This window comes from Zonotrichia leucophrys, unplaced genomic scaffold (genome assembly GCF_028769735.1).
Source record: "Zonotrichia leucophrys gambelii isolate GWCS_2022_RI unplaced genomic scaffold, RI_Zleu_2.0 Scaffold_317_59995, whole genome shotgun sequence".
In the NCBI taxonomy this organism is placed as follows: Eukaryota; Metazoa; Chordata; class Aves; order Passeriformes; family Passerellidae; genus Zonotrichia; species Zonotrichia leucophrys.
In genome coordinates this window covers 12,599-29,038 of record NW_026992522.1, presented here as the reverse complement: position 1 = coordinate 29,038, position 16,440 = coordinate 12,599, and the positions used below count along the sequence as shown (strand labels likewise).

Below are 16,440 nucleotides of genomic sequence, written 5' to 3'. Positions count from 1 at the left end.
TGGGAAAAGTCCGGGATTTTTAAGGGACATTCCATATTTTTTTTTGGGAAAAACTCTCATATTTTTAAGGAAAAATTCCCGTTTTTTGCAGGGGAAACATTGCCGGATTAATTGACCCCACATGACCCCAAATAACGCCAAAATACTCAAAATAAACCCCAAATACCTCGAAAAAAACCCAAACATTACCTAAAAGTCCCCCAAATAACCCGGAACAAATCCAAACAACCCCCAAATAACAAAATAAACCACCAAATAAAACCCCAAAAACACTAATTCATTTCAACTACACCTAAAAAACCCCATATACACCAACATTAACCCCAAGAACCCCAAGTAATTCCAAAGAAGCCCCAATAAAACCAAATAAGCCCAAAGAAACCCAAATACTTCTAAATGAACCCAAATAATTCCAAATAACCCCAAATAAACAGAAATAAAGCAAGTAAAACCCAACAGAAACCCCAAATAGTCCATCAATAACCCTAAGCAAACCCTAAATAAACCCAAGTAAACCCCAAGAAACCCCAGTTCCTCCCATCCCCACCACAAAACAGATCCCGATAAATCAGAACACGCGGCACTGATGACGTTCCACTTGCTGGGCACAAACTCAGAGCACTGACCCCGCTCAGCGATTTTCAGCCAATCAGCGCCCGGCCCGACTCTGACTCATCACTTGCCAGCCACAGACCAAGGCCTCTCATTGCGGTAAATACTCAAGGACCGCGCGGGGTAATTTCCAGCCAATCAGAGCGTATCTCGCTGATGACTCATCAGTTGCCAGGAGTGGAATTTGGGGAGGCAGGGAAGGTGACCCTGGGGATGGGCTGGGGACCCCAAATTAATCCAAAACGGGGTCGGGACCCCAAAACAGAGCAGGAGGGGCCTGGAGCCCCCAAAACCAAACACGGGGGAGGGGACTGGGGGACGATCGGAAATGGGAGCGAGAGCGGGGAAAAGAGGGTCGGGACCCCAAAACTGAGGTGGTAAGGGGATGGGACCCCCAAATTTAGATGGAAGGGGAATGGGACGGCCAAATTAAGCTATGACAGGTATGGGATACCAGAACTGATCTGGGAGAGGGATGGGACACCCTAAATTGAGCTGGGACGGGGGTGGGACTCCAAACAGGATGAAGCCTATTTTGTACCTAGAAAATGTAAACGAGTTTATGGATATGCAAAAAGTCTATGAATATGCAACAGGCTGATGTCATGGGAGACAAGGACCAAGGGGCGAATGTTGTTATGGCCACCAAGACTCCCCAGTTATTTTCGGGGACACTCTTCAACTATTCCAGCTTGATTACATCGGCCTGTTGCATATTTATAGACCCTCATGCATAACCATAAACTCATTTACATATTTCAGAACTATTCTACATGGCCAATGCTTTGATTACTAATACTACTACTACTACTATTAATAATACTACTACTACTACTAATAATAATAATCTGAAATTAAGGGGCTCTCAGGAAAAGATATGGGAGTAGAAATAACAGTTCTTTATTAGGAAAATATGAAAATACAAATGCAGTAGTACGAACAAAAAAACAGCAGTGACAGAGTCAGAATCCCCTGGGAATCCAGTGAAAAAGGTTGATCCTCTTGGAATCCAGTGGGAAAAGGGCTGATCCCCTGAGAACCCAGTGGAAAAGAGCTGATCTTCTGTGAATCCAGCGGGAAAAGCTTGATCCTCGAGGAATCCAGTGAAAAATGAGGCTGATCCTTTGGAATCCAGTGGGAAAAGGGCTGATCCTTTGGGAATCCATTTCTTACCCCCCAAAGACAGGGCAAAGGCAGGGCCACAGAGTTTTTATAGGATATCCCAAGGGTGGAGCTGGGGTTTGGGTCAGGGGAGGAGTTCTTAGCATCATAAGGAGGGTGAGATCAAATTCCTGCCTCTTAGCAACAGCAGCACTCCACACAGAACGTGTCCCCAAATCCTAAATTCCCTCTAAAAAAACTGAGAAATTATGGAACTGCTGATATATTCAATAAATTTCCTTCATTTAACCCAGTTTAGGGTGTTTTTAAAGGATGAAGGTGAAGCAGAGGAAAATTAAGGCCAAACCAAAAGGCAAAGCAGCCAGGTTTGTTCCCAACATGGATCACAGGGAATGTGAGTGACCAGGGCTGTGCCCAAAGTGCCTCCTCCAGTGGGCAATAGAGCTGGAGCAGCGCACGAACCTCTGCCTGCACTCGGGGCACTCGTAGGGCTTCCCTTAGTGGTGCCTCCGTTGGTGTTGGGTCAAGTTAGAGCTCTGTGAGAAGCTCTTCCCACACTGGGGACACTCATAGGGCCTCTCCCCTGTGTGGATGCGCCGGTGGGTGATGAGGGTGGAGTTCTCCTTGAATCCCTTCCCGCAGTCGGGGCAGCGGAAGGGCCTCTCATCTGTGTGAATCCGATAGTGCTGGAGGAGAATGAAGCTGGTCAGAAACCTCTTCCTGCATTTATCACACTCGTAGGGCCTCTCCCCAGTGTGGCTGCGCCGATGCTTGACGAGGGTGGAGTTGTCCTTGAATCCCTTCCCACAGTCAGGGCAGCGGAAAGGCCTCTCCTCTGAGTGACTTTGAAAGTGCCGGAGGAGATGGGAGCTGTTCTGAAACCTCTTGCTGCATTTATCACACTCGTAGGGCCTCTCCCCAGTGTGGATGCGCCGGTGGGTGATGAGCTTGGAGTTCTCCTTGAATCCCTTCCCGCAGTCGGGACAGCGGAAGGGCCTCTCCTCTGTGTGAATCCGATAGTGCCGGAGGACACTGGAGCTGGTCGGAAACCTCTTCCTGCATTTATCACACTCGTAGGGCCTCTCCCCTGTGTGGATGTGCCTGTGTCTGATGAGGGCGGAGTTGTACTTGAATCCCTTCCCGCAGTCGGGGCATTGGAAGGGCCTCTCCTCTCTGTGAATCCGATAGTGCCGGAGGAGATGGGAGCTGGTCTTAAACCTCTTCCCACACTTGGAACACTCATAGGGCCTCTCCCCAGTGTGGGTCCTCTGGTGCCTGATCAGGTCGGAGCTCTGGCTGAAGCACATCCCACACTCGGAACACTTGTACGGCCTTTCACCAGTGTGGATCCTCTGGTGCTTGATCAGGCTGGAGCTCTCTGTGAAGCTCTTCCCACACTCTCCACATTGGTAGGGCTTCTCCCCAGTGTGGATCCTCTCGTGCTTGATCAGGTCGGAGTTCCAACTGAAGGTCTTCCCACACTCCACGCACGTGTGGGGCTTCTCCCCATCATGGAGCTGCTCATGGAGCACCAGCTCCGAGCTCTGGCTCCGTCTCCGGCCGCCTTCCCGGCCCAGGCTGGCTCTTTCCCCCTCAGATCCCCGCCGGCTGCGTTTGCAGCCCCTCCTCGTGCGGCATCTCCGGGACTTTTCCTCCCCGTTGGCTTCCTGCGCCGTGGAGCCGCTCAAAACGGCCTCTTCCACCAGGTTCTGCTGCGGGCATTTGTCCTCTCTGCTCTCCATGCTCAGCTCCTGCTCTGGGGGAGGAAGGACAAGGACAGGATGGGATTTGCCTCCATGCCACAGGCAAGGGCAAGGAGATCCCCCAGGGCTGAGCTGCAGCCAGGGCCGTGCTGGGCTGGGAGATGGAGCAGCACAGAGGGGAAAGGGGCACTGACTTCCTCCTCACCTGCCTCAGTGTCCCAGGGAAACTTCCTCTTCCTCGCAGCCTCCCAGGCGTTGGCAATGGGCAATCCTGGTTTGGGGAAAACAAGGGATGAGAGCGTTTGTAGGAGTGTCGGGGGGTAGGACGGTCGGGACGGACGGAGACGAGAGAGCTCTGCAGCCAGGGCGTGGAACTTGCGGTTTATTGCAAAGGGCCTGGGTGCAGGGCCCTGCTGGGAGCTGCCAGGCACAGCTCGGAGCAGGCCCGAGAGAAGAGAGGGGTAGAGAGGGTGAGAGGGTACGAGAGTAAGAGGAGAAGAGCGTAAGAGAGTAAGGGTCCCGTTACAATACAATAAATCTTCTTCCGTGTTGAATATTCTATTTCTCACCAACCAATCTAGTACAAGATACAAATTCTATAGCATTTAAATACAGCCTGAAAAAATCATTACATCACCATACTGTGTTACATTTTCAACCCTAAAAACTCCTCTTTGGACTCCTTCTGCTGAGCTAGTAGAGTCTGCTCTGACCCTTGGTCTGTCTGCGAGCAGAGGGAATTGTTTCATCAAAAGGGAAATTATCTTCAGTTGGGCCACACCATTGTTTTCCAGTTGTTCACTAACTGAGGTATCTCAAAGCTTGTTTTCATTTCAATCTTCCTTACACTATTTATGTTCACAAAATCTTTTGCCAGACAATCGTATTTATAAGGCTTTCCTGTTTTGTTGTGGTGTGTTTTTAGCTTCCGGGTCCCTTCCTCAGGTGTGCCAGTATTCCCTTCTCCCTTTCCCCTCGCCTCTTGCTGAGTGTGCCCTGTCAATCAGGCTTAACCACCAGCAAGGCGTCGTGTGGTTGGTCATAGGTGTCCCTAGTCCCTTGAGACCCTGCCCTTTTCACCTGGTTGGTAGCTCAACTGTCCCCTCCCCTTCCCCTGTCCCTGAGCTTAAAAGGTTAATCAGACCATGCGGCCGGGATTCTGTTGGAGCAGTTGCCCTGGTTCAGACCTCTGTAATCATGGAATAAACATCTGGAAACCCTCCAGCGGAATCCTCTCCTTTCTCTCTTCACCATCGCCAGAAGCTCTCTCTCCTGAGGTAAACGTAGTTCCGGACAAGCCTGGACTTGTTCAGTGCCCTGCTGCAATCTCCAGCAGCCAAGGTATCTCTGGGGTAAAGCACCACAGTGCTGCCTTTGGCTCAGCAGTTAGGGTCAGACGGGCCCAGGCACCATCTAACTGGTAATATTGGGATTCGTATTCCAATACTGTTTCATCTTCCCCAAAACACATTGAGTTTGAAGGTCCCTCTGCCCAAGTCCATCTCTACAATCACCGGCCATCAGGGTTCTGCAAAAACCTCCTAAACACCCAGGTTCAGCCCTGAAAAAGCCTCCCAGGAGTTCCCCATCCCTGGTTCCTCCCCTCTGGTGTTCGGGGGTTCCCCCCTGTCCCAGCTGCTGGGGCTCACGCTTGGATTGGGGGTCCCCCTTCTCCTCGGTGCCCGCCCTGCCCAGGCTGCTGGCAGTCCCAGCAATGCCAAAAGCTCCCCCCGCTTCGCTCTCCCCATTTCAGGATGCCGGGGCTGTTTGGGCTCCCGGGCTCCCTTCTCCCCTCATTCTCTGCTCGGGGCTGTGAATGAGACGAGGGCTGGTTGTCCCAGACCTGCCAAGTGAGTGCTGGAGTCTCCCACGCTGCGTTTCCAACTTTCCTCGAGGGAAGCAGCCAGTAAAGAGACACAGCGAGTGAGAAGAGGAGGGAGAGAATCCCCCGGGGTAACTGGGACTGGGTCTCAGAGAGGGGCTGGACCCCTCGGAGCAAGGGAGCAGAGGAGTTTCCGATCCCAATCCACTAGGAAATGGGACAAAAGGGGCTTCTAAAAATTCTGCTGGTTTGAGGGATAAGAGAGTCCAAGAGCATCCAGAATTAAAACCTGCTGGGTTGAAGAATTAACATTCCAAGAGCATCCACGGTTGAGCAAAATTCAGCCAGATTGAGGATATGCTCAAGAGCATCTGGGGTGGGACAGCACAGCTGGGTTGAGGGATATCCAAGAGCACCAGGACTGGCCAGAAACACCTAAACTTGTAATAGGTGATGGGAAAGTGTAGTATATGGTAGAGATAATTCATGCTACTAATGTATAAAATATTGTAAAATGCACACTATGTCTTTTGACCATCCAGGTCAGGAGCAGTGTCTTATTCATATACATCTAGTTTCTGGATTTGGTTGGGATAAACATCGGGGTTTTTAATGAAAGAACAGAAGCTTCCAGGGCGATAATCGCTGGCTTCCCCGGGTCACCAGGTCCACCCAAGAGTGATTAACGCCTCGACATTACAGCTACCACAATGATCCACAGCCCCACCCTGATGCATGTGAATGCTGACTTCCCCGGAGTCTACTGACAACATCAGACACCGGGACTGAGTCTTTGTCCACCTCTGCTCAGGTAAAGCCAAGGTTATGCATGGGAAGAGACACAAAGAACATTCGGTCATCTCTGCCTCGAGCAGAATAAACTGTAAAAGAACTCGCTGCGTCAGGCAGCATTTGTGAACAGGGGGAGACTCTGACATTCGCAGGTCAGATCCGTGTTCACCCAGCACCGAACCCGGGCTCGACGCTCACCCTTGGCTGTGGTGGTTTTGACAACCGATCTTCAGTCGCACAGACAAATTAATAAATCTTTGCTAAATTTTCTTATAAGTTTGGCTCTCGATTTGATCATTTATAACAAAAGGTACCTTATTGTTGTCTTGTTGTGTGTGAGAGTGAGTCACACACAAAATCAGCCCTTCCCGGGCGGGTGGGAAGGGGGGCTGTGGAAAGAGGAGTGTGTGACCCACAAATAAGCCATTGTTCTCCTGGCGTGTGGGGGCTGTGGCATAAGGTACAGGTGACCTGCAAACGGGCCATTGTCCCCAGGGCCTGTGAGGGGGCCGTGGCTAAAGAGTGTGAGTGACACACAAATCAGCCCCACAGGGGAACGGCACCGGAGGCAGCAGAGTCAGGGCCCTCCCAGGAGGCCCGGAGATACTGAGACCCAGAGGCCACCCCAAGGCCAGGGGGGGCCACAGGGACCCGCGATTCTCTGTCAACAGGGATCCACTCTGTGTCCTGAGGGCTGGGAAAGAATGTGTGGAAGGAGTGGGAAAAAAAGTGAGTGAATGTAAGACGATAAAAGTACAGTAATGTAGATTGTGTATTTTAAGCTTCACTATATCTCCTTGGAGGGAGGTGTATTGTATTGAAAGTAGTGTGAGAAAAAGGTTTTTTATTTTTGTGCGTGTAGTTGAAAGAAAAGTGGTATTTAGGTTGTTAGTGAAAGTGAAAAAAAGAAGATGAAAAGATAAGATCTTGAACAACGAGATCAAAAACCAGTAAGTTGGATAATGGGGGAAAAAAAAGAAAAAAGAAAAAAATCCAGACCTTTGGGAGTTATGTTAGCTAACAGAGATACACCTACTTGCAAAAGGAGAAAATACAGGGTATGTAGTAGTTGATGGGGAGAACATGCAAACTACAGAAAAAGGGAAATTAACCTTAAATTACTAAGCTCAAACTTGTGAATTATATACTTTAAAAAGAGCACTAGAATATTTAACACAAATAAAGGAACTATATATACTGATTCAAGGTATGCCTTTAGAGTAGTACATACCTGTACAAAATTTGGAAAGGAAAAAGATTACTTAATTCAATAAGAAAAGGATTAGTAAATGAGGAACGTACTTTAGAGGTTTTAGAGGCATTAAAATAACCTAAAAGAGGTAGCTATAGTACATGTTAAGGAACCCCAGAAGGGAAAGACCCCAGAAATAAGAGGAAATAATTTGGCAGATCACAAAGCTAAGGATGCAGTAGAAGATGGAGATAAAAGAGTTATGTTAATAGTAACTCCAAACGAGGAAAAGCTGGAAATTCCAAAGTTTAGGGAAGCCAAGAGAAAAGAATTAAACAAGATAGGAAGTGAAAATGATAAATCAGAGAAACGGAAACTTCTTGATGGAAGACAATTTCATAATAAAATGTGCTTACTAGGAAAATATTAGAAGACTTGCATCAGAAAACCCACTGGGGTACTCAAGCTTTGTGTGCTCATTTTTTAAGAAACTGTGGGTGCACTGGGATTTTTGGAGTAGCAAAGAAAGTAACTGAAAGATGCTTAATTTGCCAAAGGATAAATAAAAATGTGATGAGAAAAACAACATTAGGAGGCCGTGAGTTAGCTCGTTGGACATTTCAAAGTATCCAAGAAGAAGTTTAGGTTTTTTAGGTTCTGGATTTATTTGTCAAAAAAACCCATTTAATCTAGAAGAAAGAGAATAGGCTATATGTTAGACAGGAGATTTTAGGAGAATACAACTCTTTAAAGTATCAGAAACTGCAGAGAAAAAAACAAGAAAAGAAAAAGGGGAAATGAAAGGGAAGGGAACAAGAGGAAAACTCAGAAAGAGAGTGGGATCCTCTGCAGCTCTTGCCCCCTCCGTTCGCGGCCCAGGCGCCTGTCCCGGGTCCCGGCTCGCTGCCCGCCTCAGCTCCGCCTGCCCCGCTTTCCATCCCAGGTGCGGCCTCACTGCCCAGGGCAGCTCCACCTGCCCCGGCGCTCTCGCTCAATTTGTGTGCCCTGCTCCCACTGCCTGGCCCGCGGCCGCTCTGCCGCCCATGCTGGGCAAGATGGGGGTTGCTCTGTCCTGCCGCCTGCTCCGAGCTCACCGCGCCCACCGCACCCAGGGGGGGTCCCAGCCATCCCATCCCCGCCTGCCCTGCCCGTGCCACCTGCGCTGGGCACCGCCGCTGCTGCCGGGCTCTCCCACCTGCCTTTGCTCTGCCGGGAGCTGCCGGATCAGCCGCCATCAGCCATCTGGGGCTGCCCATGCTCCGCCTCGGGCTCCACGGGAAGATCCCCCTCTGCCGATTCTGGCAGCAGACCCTGCCCACACTCCCACCGAGCCTCGGCGGGATATCCTCCCCTGACCCCGTCCTGCTCTGAGTTACGTCCCCTTGGGGAACGACAGCTCCGGCTGCTCAGGGAAACTCTCTCTCTCTACAGGAAGCACCTTATTGAAACACTAGAGTCAGTTAAAAGCACCCTCTCCAAATTCTTTCCCAAAACACGGGAGAAAGGCCATAGAAGGTAAAAAAATGAAAGAGTTAGATGAAGGGATTGCTCTATTTCCGTTCAGAGAGGTTCCCATGGGAAGGATGCGCTGCCCCGCCCCGCGGGAGCCACCAGCGCCCCTGCCGGCCGTGCCCGGAACTGCACCCAAGGGGAAAGCGCCGCAGCCCAAAGGCCGGGACTGGCTCCGGGCTCTGTTTGCTGTCAGTGCCGCAGCTGTTGCTGTTTGTTTGCTTTATTATACACACTAGTAAAGAACTGGTATTCCTACTCCCATATCTTTGCCTGACAGCCCCTTCATTTCACTAGTCGAGAAATTAAGAGGGAGGGGGTTTGCATTCTCCATTCCAAAAGAGGCTTTTTCTGCCTTCCCGAGCAGACACCTCTCTTGTAAAGCAAGACAAGCACCCACAGGCACTGAGGGGGCTGCAGGAGGGGCACAAGAAGGCCCTGCAGCACTTGGGCACAAAGGCACAGCAGGTGAGTGCAAGAAGGGAGCAGCAAAAGGCCAAGCTGAAGGGAAAGGCCAGGGCACAGTTCCTACAGCCCCTGAGGGATCAACCCCAGGCCCAAGGGGCCCCAGCACCCAGGGCACGGCTCGGCCACAAGCACCTGGCAGAGGCATTGCCCTCCTCGGCAGGGGAGAGCCCACCCAAACAGCCCCTGGCAAGGAACCAGGGCTCCAGCTGCAGGGCACAAGGACACTGCAAGCACAGACAGCAGCACCCTCAGCACCAGCAAGTCCACCCCTTGATGGACATGGATTGCCAGGGCTGTCACAGCTCCCATCACACCAGGGACCCTCCACACTGCAGCCCTTGAGAACATTCAGGGTGGGTCTGCATTGAGAGGAGGCATTTCCTGATGGACACAGGGGCCTCTCAACCACTCTGAATCTTAGACCTAAGGGGAAAATGCAAAAATGTCTTAGATTATTCAAGGGAATAATGGGAAAGATGTGTTGTTTTATTCAACCACTATTAGAAGTGTGGGAGATGGATTTGAAACATGAATTTTTTTCCCTCCTTATTGTAATGATACTAGGGAAGGCTTTGAGTGCTGACTGTATAAATAATATGTAAAAAGTGAACAGAGGCTAGTTCTGTCTACCTTGTGCAAATGACAAGGCCGATGCTGAAGTGAACCCAGAATGTGGGCAGCCCAGGGAAGAGGGAAAATTAGATTTTGGAGCCTCTACAAATTACTTTAAAGCAACCAGGACAGCCCAAACCTTTCCAAGAGAGGGAAGGAAGGGCTCACAGCCTAGTACTGAGTCCCTGTTTAAGGCAGGGCTTCTGGAGCAAAGGATGTCTCCCTACAACACTCCTATCCTACCAGTCAACAAACTGGATGGATGGACAGAAGGAAGAAACACAGAATTTTTCAGTATTAAAATGAAGGTTACCTGAGGTGGCTGGCCTGGGCCTTCCAGACAGGGAAAAAGACTTTGAATTACAGGTGGATGTTAAACAGGGTCTTGCCAAAGGAATTCTTGTGCTAAAATGTCTAACCCTACATAGGATATCCTACAGTTCAATTCTGGCATCAAGTTAAAGCTCTGACAACCAAAAGAGCCTCTAAATGGATGAGCAGGGCTCGGTTATTACAGTATGAAACTTGTTCAATGGCACAGGAGGATTCAGAACTGAGGACAGGGCAAGGGTTTAACCCAGCCTCCTGTTTGAACAGCCTGGAGAGGGGCTGGCAAGGAACCCAGGACTGCACTCAAGGGACAGAGCTCCAGACCCAGGCTGGGACAGATTGATGATGGGACATTCCCTGGCCTGAGGGAGAAAATGTGTTTGTGGATGGCTCTGCAAGGGCAGCAGAAGGGAAAAGAGCTACAAGACAGGCTGTTATTAAGGAAGGGCAATCAGACACAGCGCAGGTCACCGCCCCATGCTCAGCTCAACCCGCGCAGCTGTGGGTGCTTGTGAGAGCCTGGCACTGAAATGCCCTGAGCAGGAAGGCTTCAATATCTTCTGCTGACACCATGGCACCTAACAGGGGGGCAAAAGCAATTCTCACTGCTTCAGCAACCACTGGAGCAGATATCAAGGCACATTCTCCCACAGCAAGCTGGGCTGGCACACAGCCTGCCCTGGCACTTTGCTGCTGCCAACACCCAGCCAGGACATCGGCTCCTGCCTAAGGAGTGCAAAGCAGCACCACTGGTGGCCAAGGGGCCCATGCCAAGTGTCCCTGAGGCCAGAAACAGCCGCCAGCACAGCTCAACACGGGGGGACCCCTCAGCCTGGCCTCAAGGGCTCTGAAGCCCCGGAGATTTGCACTTCCCGCCTGCAGCAGGAGGATGGGAGGCCGCCCCTGAGCCTGCCCTGAAGGCAACGCAGCAGCAGCCAGGGCTCCACAGCGGGCCAAGCCCCTGCGCCTGCCCACAGATCCTCGCCTGGAATCCTCTGCAATCCTGGCCACCCTCCTCTGCCATCTCCAGCCACCGGGGCCAAGCCTTGCTGCCACTGCTGCAGCTTCAGCACTGCCTGGGCCTGCACTGCCACAGCTGCTGGGGAACACCAGGGCACAATTCCACTCTGGGGCTCACTGACACCCACACTCTGGGCTGCCTGCCATTGCACTGCTGCAAAATGTACCGAGTTTGGTTCTTTTAAACCTTATTTCTCTGCTCAGGCTTGGTTTGTCTTTGCCTTGGGGAAAGGAATTCTAAACCTTTTATTTAAGGGATGTTATGCCACTGAATTGAGATGAGTTTAACATCCAACAGACTGGGAACAGCCCAAAAGACACCCACAGAGATAACGACCAGCAACAAAACATCAACATTGCCCAGCAGCAGGAAGTGAAGCTTCATTCCAGGCAGCCTGCAGAGGAGCTTTAAAAATGGAAATTAACACTGCCGGCAAAATGCACCTGGGTCTCTTGCCCGGGGCAGGAATTGGGCTGATTCCCTCTGCCCCTCACCCCAAGCTCTGCCTGCTGGCACTGATGGAATTTGCACAGCTCAAGGCAGAGCCCAGGGGGAGGATATCTGACCCTGCAACACAAACGGGTGAAGCTGCAAAGGGAAACAGCACATGGAGAATGTTGGGAAAACTTCACTATAAATAATTGGGGGGAATCATCCCTCTGCCCACTCCAACGTGCTGGCACTGTCTGTGTTACATAGGGTATATGAGAGCAATGGGGGTTTTTTGCTACCAAAAATTCAGGGAAATCAGTTGGGAATCCAAGGATTTGATTATTTATTTAGAGAAAAGCAGTCAACTGATGCAGCCCTGGCTGGAGAGAGCAGCCAAAAAGGGGGAAAAGATGACCGGCCAGGAAAACAAATCCTACAAGACCATCAACCAGGCCCTGGGAACCCGAACCAATTCATATCAGGAGCCACAGAACCCATTTCTCATTTCAATTGCATCACTAGATTACAAGCTGCCCTCGCTATAATAACCAACCAGACAGCTCCAGCTCCTGACCTTCCTGCCGACCAATCCACTGAAATGAGGAACACAACACTTCACCATGGGATGGGATCAGATCATCTGTTAGCAGAAAAAGGAGGAGTTTGTGGAAAATTAAATGGCTCATACTGCTGTTGGCAAAGAGATGACAAAGGAAAAGTGGTGAAAAAAAAAAAAACAACACCAGAAACAAAAAAGCATCTCATGTATTGGTCCATACATGGAAATGATGGGAATGGGACACGGTTTTGTGGCTCCCTGGCAGACCATGGGTTAAACGAATGCTGTTTCTCCTCGGATGTGCTACAGCAACTCTCATCTTTTTACCGTGCTCCACAGCTTGAGAGTGCAGCTCATTCAGTAGGTGAGCGAGGCACCAGGGATTTGTAGATAAGGAAGTAACTGGGGGAAACCACCAGCTTCAATAAATGTTACTAATTAAAAGGGACTGCTGCTCACAGAAAGTCCCGGTGAATTCCTGAAATTCCAGAAGAACAAAGACTTAACAGAGCCGTGATTATGGGATGTTATACGAAAGTGGGGGTGCACAATAACGAGGACATGCCGTTGGCGGATCGGGAGGTCTGAACCTTCCAAGTACCTCAGCCAGTGGGCAAAGGGAGAGGGAGATGAGGCCGGGAAAATGAGAATACAAAGGAGGCTGCGAACTACAACAATGGCAGAGAGCACACGGCAAATGCCCCACGGCCTCTCCCTCTGCCCAGCAATAAAGTCACTTTTACAGCACTCCTCTGTCTCCTCTGGGCACAGAAACCTCCGGCCACGGCAATTTCCCCGCACAGCCCCGGGCACGGGGCAGCCCCCTCTGTCCCAGCCACAGCAACCGGGCCGAGCCAGCGCTGCTCCGGCAGCGGCTCCTGCCGAGGCAGCGGCCGCAAGGAGACCGCGGGCAGCCGCTCCCGCAGCGCCCTCACGCCAGCGGCAACACGGGCCGGACACGGCACAACGAACCCGCCCGAGCCCCCTGCCGCCCCCGAGGCCCGCAGCCAGCCCCGAGCCCCCGCACAACCCAGCGCGGCTCCCACCTGCGCTGCGGCCGCCTCCGAGCTCCGCCGCCGCCTCACCGCGCTCCGGCCGCCGCCGCCGCTCCCGGGCCCCGCAAACACGACAATGGCGCCGCTGCCCAGCCACGGCCGCCCTCAGCCCGCCCCCGGGGCCCTGCCCCGCCCCGCTCCCACCAATCAGCGCGCCACAACCACGACTGACGGCACCATCGCCCAATCGCCGCCAGGGGCGGGCTCTGCACACGGCACAGCCCCGCCCCGCGCTCTCAGGGCCCCCCGGGCTGCGTGAGGGCACAGCCGGATAGCAGGAGGAGGGATGGAGCAGGAGGAGCATGTGTTGCTGCCCGCGGATCCCGCAGTGCCCCGGGTCGGGACCAGCTCCGTGCCCCGCTCCAGCTCGACGTCCCGTTGGACGATCCGCGCTGGATAATCCCGAGTGACCCCCAGGGTCACAGCTCCCCGTGTTGGGAACACTCCTGGCTGCGGGTTCCACATCTTCCCGGCCCCCCTGGGGACACCTCGATGTAGGCCGGGGGATCCCCGCTACTTTTCCTGTTTCTGCTCCTCTCCTCATCTCCCCCTCCTCTTCCTCCCCCCTATCCTCTCCCGGTTTAATGGCTCCTCCCGGTCCTCCTCCCGCCTCCTTCCCCTCATTTCTCTCTCACGTACCCCCTCCTTCTCCTTCGTCCTCTTCCTCCTCCCGCTCCCCCCGGGCCCAGCCCCCACCCTTTGTCCCCCTCCCTTTGCCCAAATCCGTCCCATCGCCCGCCCCCCAAAACCCTCCCCATCACCCCCAATAAACGGCCCCGGGCCCAACTGGGAAGCTTTACTGGGAGCACTGGGAGCAGGCACTGGGCGGGGGCAGAGCGCCAGCGGGGCTGGGGGGACACGGGACCCCCCCAAAATCAGCGGAGCGGGGACGGAGCGGGGGGTCCCGGCCGGGCCTGAGCCCACGGGGAGGGGCTGCGGCCGCCGCCGGCTCAGGAGCTCTGTGGGCAGAGAAAAGGGGGTGACACCGGGCTGGGGGCCCCGGCGGGAGCGCACACGCTCCGCTACGGGGGGGACGCCACCCCCGGCACCCGCCCTGACCTTCTTGCGCAGGGAGAAGCCGAGCCCCAGCGCCAGGAAGACCAAGCCCAAGACGAAGCCCCCAATCCCCATCAATATCTTGATGCGGGCGGCGTCCGGCGGCATCTCTGGGGGGTCCGCAGGGCTCAGCCCCCCCAAAACCTCTCACCGACACACCAAGGCGCTCCGAGCGCCCCCTCCAGGCTCATTCCAGTCCCTCCCAGTCGCATCCAGCATCCTCCAAACCCCTGCCCTTTGCACCCAGCGCCCACAAACTCCCTCCCAGTGCCCACCAGGACCCCCCCAACCCCATCCCACCCTCCCCAGCATCCCCCAAACCCCTGCCCAGCCCTTGCCCAGCCCCCAGCCCCTCTCCCAGTTCCAGCCCGGCTCTCTCCAGCTCCCTCCCAGTGGCTCTGCCAGCGCCCCCAGGGGCTCCCCCGTACCCCAGTGCCGCCTCAGGGGCTGCTCCAGGCTGACGTGCTCCACCTGGCAGCTGTAGCTGAGCCCGCACCGGGGGGGGGTTTCCAGCAGCACCAGCAGCTGGTAGGTCCAGTCCCCGTTGGGGACCACGTCGGTGGCCACCACGTGCTCCGAGAGCTCCTGCTGGCCCTGGAACCACCTCACCTGGATGGCAGCAGGGTAGAAATCCATCACGGAGCAGAGCAGGCGGCCGGGGCCGGGCTGGGAGCTCGAGGGGGGCACCAGCGAGATGGACACGCTGGGGGACACTGGGAGAGACAGAGAGAGAGAGCGGGGACACACTGGGATCAGCTGGGGGGCACTGGGAGAGAGAGGGGAGGGCTGGGAATGGACTGAAATGGACTCGGAGTGACAGGGAATGGATTGGGGAATGTGGTGGGAGGGACTGGGGATGGGCTCGGATGGATTGGGAATGTGCTCGGAGGGAGTGGGAGAGACTGGGAGGGAGTTGGGTGACACAGAGAGGTGGGAAGGAATGGGGGAACTGGAAGAGAGGGTGGAGGTCTAAGAGTGAACTGTGAATGAACTGGGAAGAGACTGGGAATGGACTGGGAGAGACTGGGGAGGAACTGGGCATGGTCTTGGAGGGACTGGAATGGCACTGGGAGGGATCTTGGTGGCACAGGGAGGAACTGGGAATGAAGTGCGCGGCAGTGGGAGGGCGAGTCCGGCGCGAGGCACTCTTTGCTGCGGGTCTGCCTAGCAACAGATGAGTCATGAACACGATGCCATTTCATTGGTTGAGAAGTGTCAACTTTACGGGTCGCTGAAATGGACGCGCGGGGGGGCACCGGGAGGGACTGGGAGGATCTGGAAACCCCGGGGGTCGGCACAAGGAGGGCTGAGGGCTCTGGGCCGATGCCCAGGGAGATTTTGAGGGGCTCCAGGGTCACTGGCAGGGCAGGCCCCGAGGGGACACGCTCTCCCTCGTGCTCACCTCGGCGCTCCGTGATGAACGGGGTAAAGTTCTTGTACCAGCACCGGCAGAACCAGTCAACCGCAGTCCGTCTGTCCTCCATGAATACCGCGTTGCTGTTCCAGCGCTTGGCCAACTTCTCCCCATAGCGGGTAAACCCCACAAAGTGCCCCACGTCGCTGTTGAACTTTATGAACTGATCGCGATTGTAGATGGATCTCTGGACGTACTTCACCTTCTCCGTGTCGTTACTGAAGTAACACTCGGACTTTGTCATCCTCTGGAACATCCCTGAGTGTGCAGGACACAGGACAGGGGGTGCCAACCCACCACCCTCTCCCAGCATCCCCAGAGCTCCGGGCCCACCCCGGATCCCCACTCCGCACAACCTGCGCCCCTCGGCCGCCATGGGACCCTCCTGCCCGCGCTGCCGCTTCCTCTTTGCCGCCCTTCCCCCATTTCCCCTTCCACATCGTCTCCCCTCCCACCTCCGGCCGCTCCCCAAATCACTTTTGGGGTCCCATTTCCCCATTTTCCCACAAATTCCCCAATCCCCAGCCCCCTCCCGCTCAGATATGGTGTCCCACCTCCGCTTTTGCCCCTTCCCCACCCTCTCCCACCGCTCCCTCTCCTCCCCCCACCCCTCAGTCCCTCCCGCTCTCCCTTAGGGGGTCCCCTCCTCCTGCCCTTCCATTACGGGTTCCCCCCTTCGCCCCCTTTTCCCCCTTCTCCCCCCCTCTCCCAGCGTCTCCCGCCCCCCCCCTCACCCGAGAG

At 54.2% G+C, this 16,440-nt stretch overlaps 2 protein-coding genes across 2 annotated transcripts; both read right to left on the bottom strand.

The window, feature by feature from the left end:
* Positions 1 to 2,109: 2,109 nt before the first annotated feature.
* On the bottom strand, positions 2,110 to 3,713 carry LOC135441508 (zinc finger protein 3 homolog). The gene is made up of 2 exons (XM_064701062.1): positions 3,643 to 3,713; positions 2,110 to 3,490 (listed from the first exon to the last, which is right to left on the bottom strand). The coding sequence occupies exon 2, from the start codon at positions 3,474 to 3,476 to the stop codon at positions 2,232 to 2,234; it is 1,245 nt and encodes a 414-aa protein (XP_064557132.1). The 5' UTR covers positions 3,477 to 3,490; positions 3,643 to 3,713; the 3' UTR covers positions 2,110 to 2,231.
* A 10,292-nt stretch (positions 3,714 to 14,005) lies between these two features.
* Positions 14,006 to 15,955, bottom strand: LOC135441506 (class II histocompatibility antigen, B-L beta chain-like). The gene is made up of 4 exons (XM_064701060.1): positions 15,688 to 15,955; positions 14,714 to 14,998; positions 14,289 to 14,395; positions 14,006 to 14,188 (listed from the first exon to the last, which is right to left on the bottom strand). Exons 1-4 carry the CDS (start codon positions 15,953 to 15,955, stop codon positions 14,180 to 14,182), a joined length of 669 nt encoding a protein of 222 aa, XP_064557130.1. The 3' UTR covers positions 14,006 to 14,179.
* Positions 15,956 to 16,440: the final 485 nt, after the last annotated feature.

What these genes read in the sequence shown, in the direction of transcription:
- LOC135441506 (XM_064701060.1), bottom strand. Translation starts at nt 15,955, where the DNA reads ATGTTCCAGAGGATGACAAAGTCCGAGTGTTACTTCAGTAACGACACG. An exon ending in GTTCATCACGGAGCGCCGAG is followed by an intron (nt 14,999 to 15,687) that starts GTGAGCACGAGG and finishes TGTCTCTCCCAG; the next exon opens with TGTCCCCCAGCGTGTCCATC. An exon ending in GCCCCTGAGGCGGCACTGGG is followed by an intron (nt 14,396 to 14,713) that starts GTACGGGGGAGC and finishes CGGACCCCCCAG; the next exon opens with AGATGCCGCCGGACGCCGCC.
- LOC135441508 (XM_064701062.1), bottom strand. Translation starts at nt 3,476, where the DNA reads ATGGAGAGCAGAGAGGACAAATGCCCGCAGCAGAACCTGGTGGAAGAG.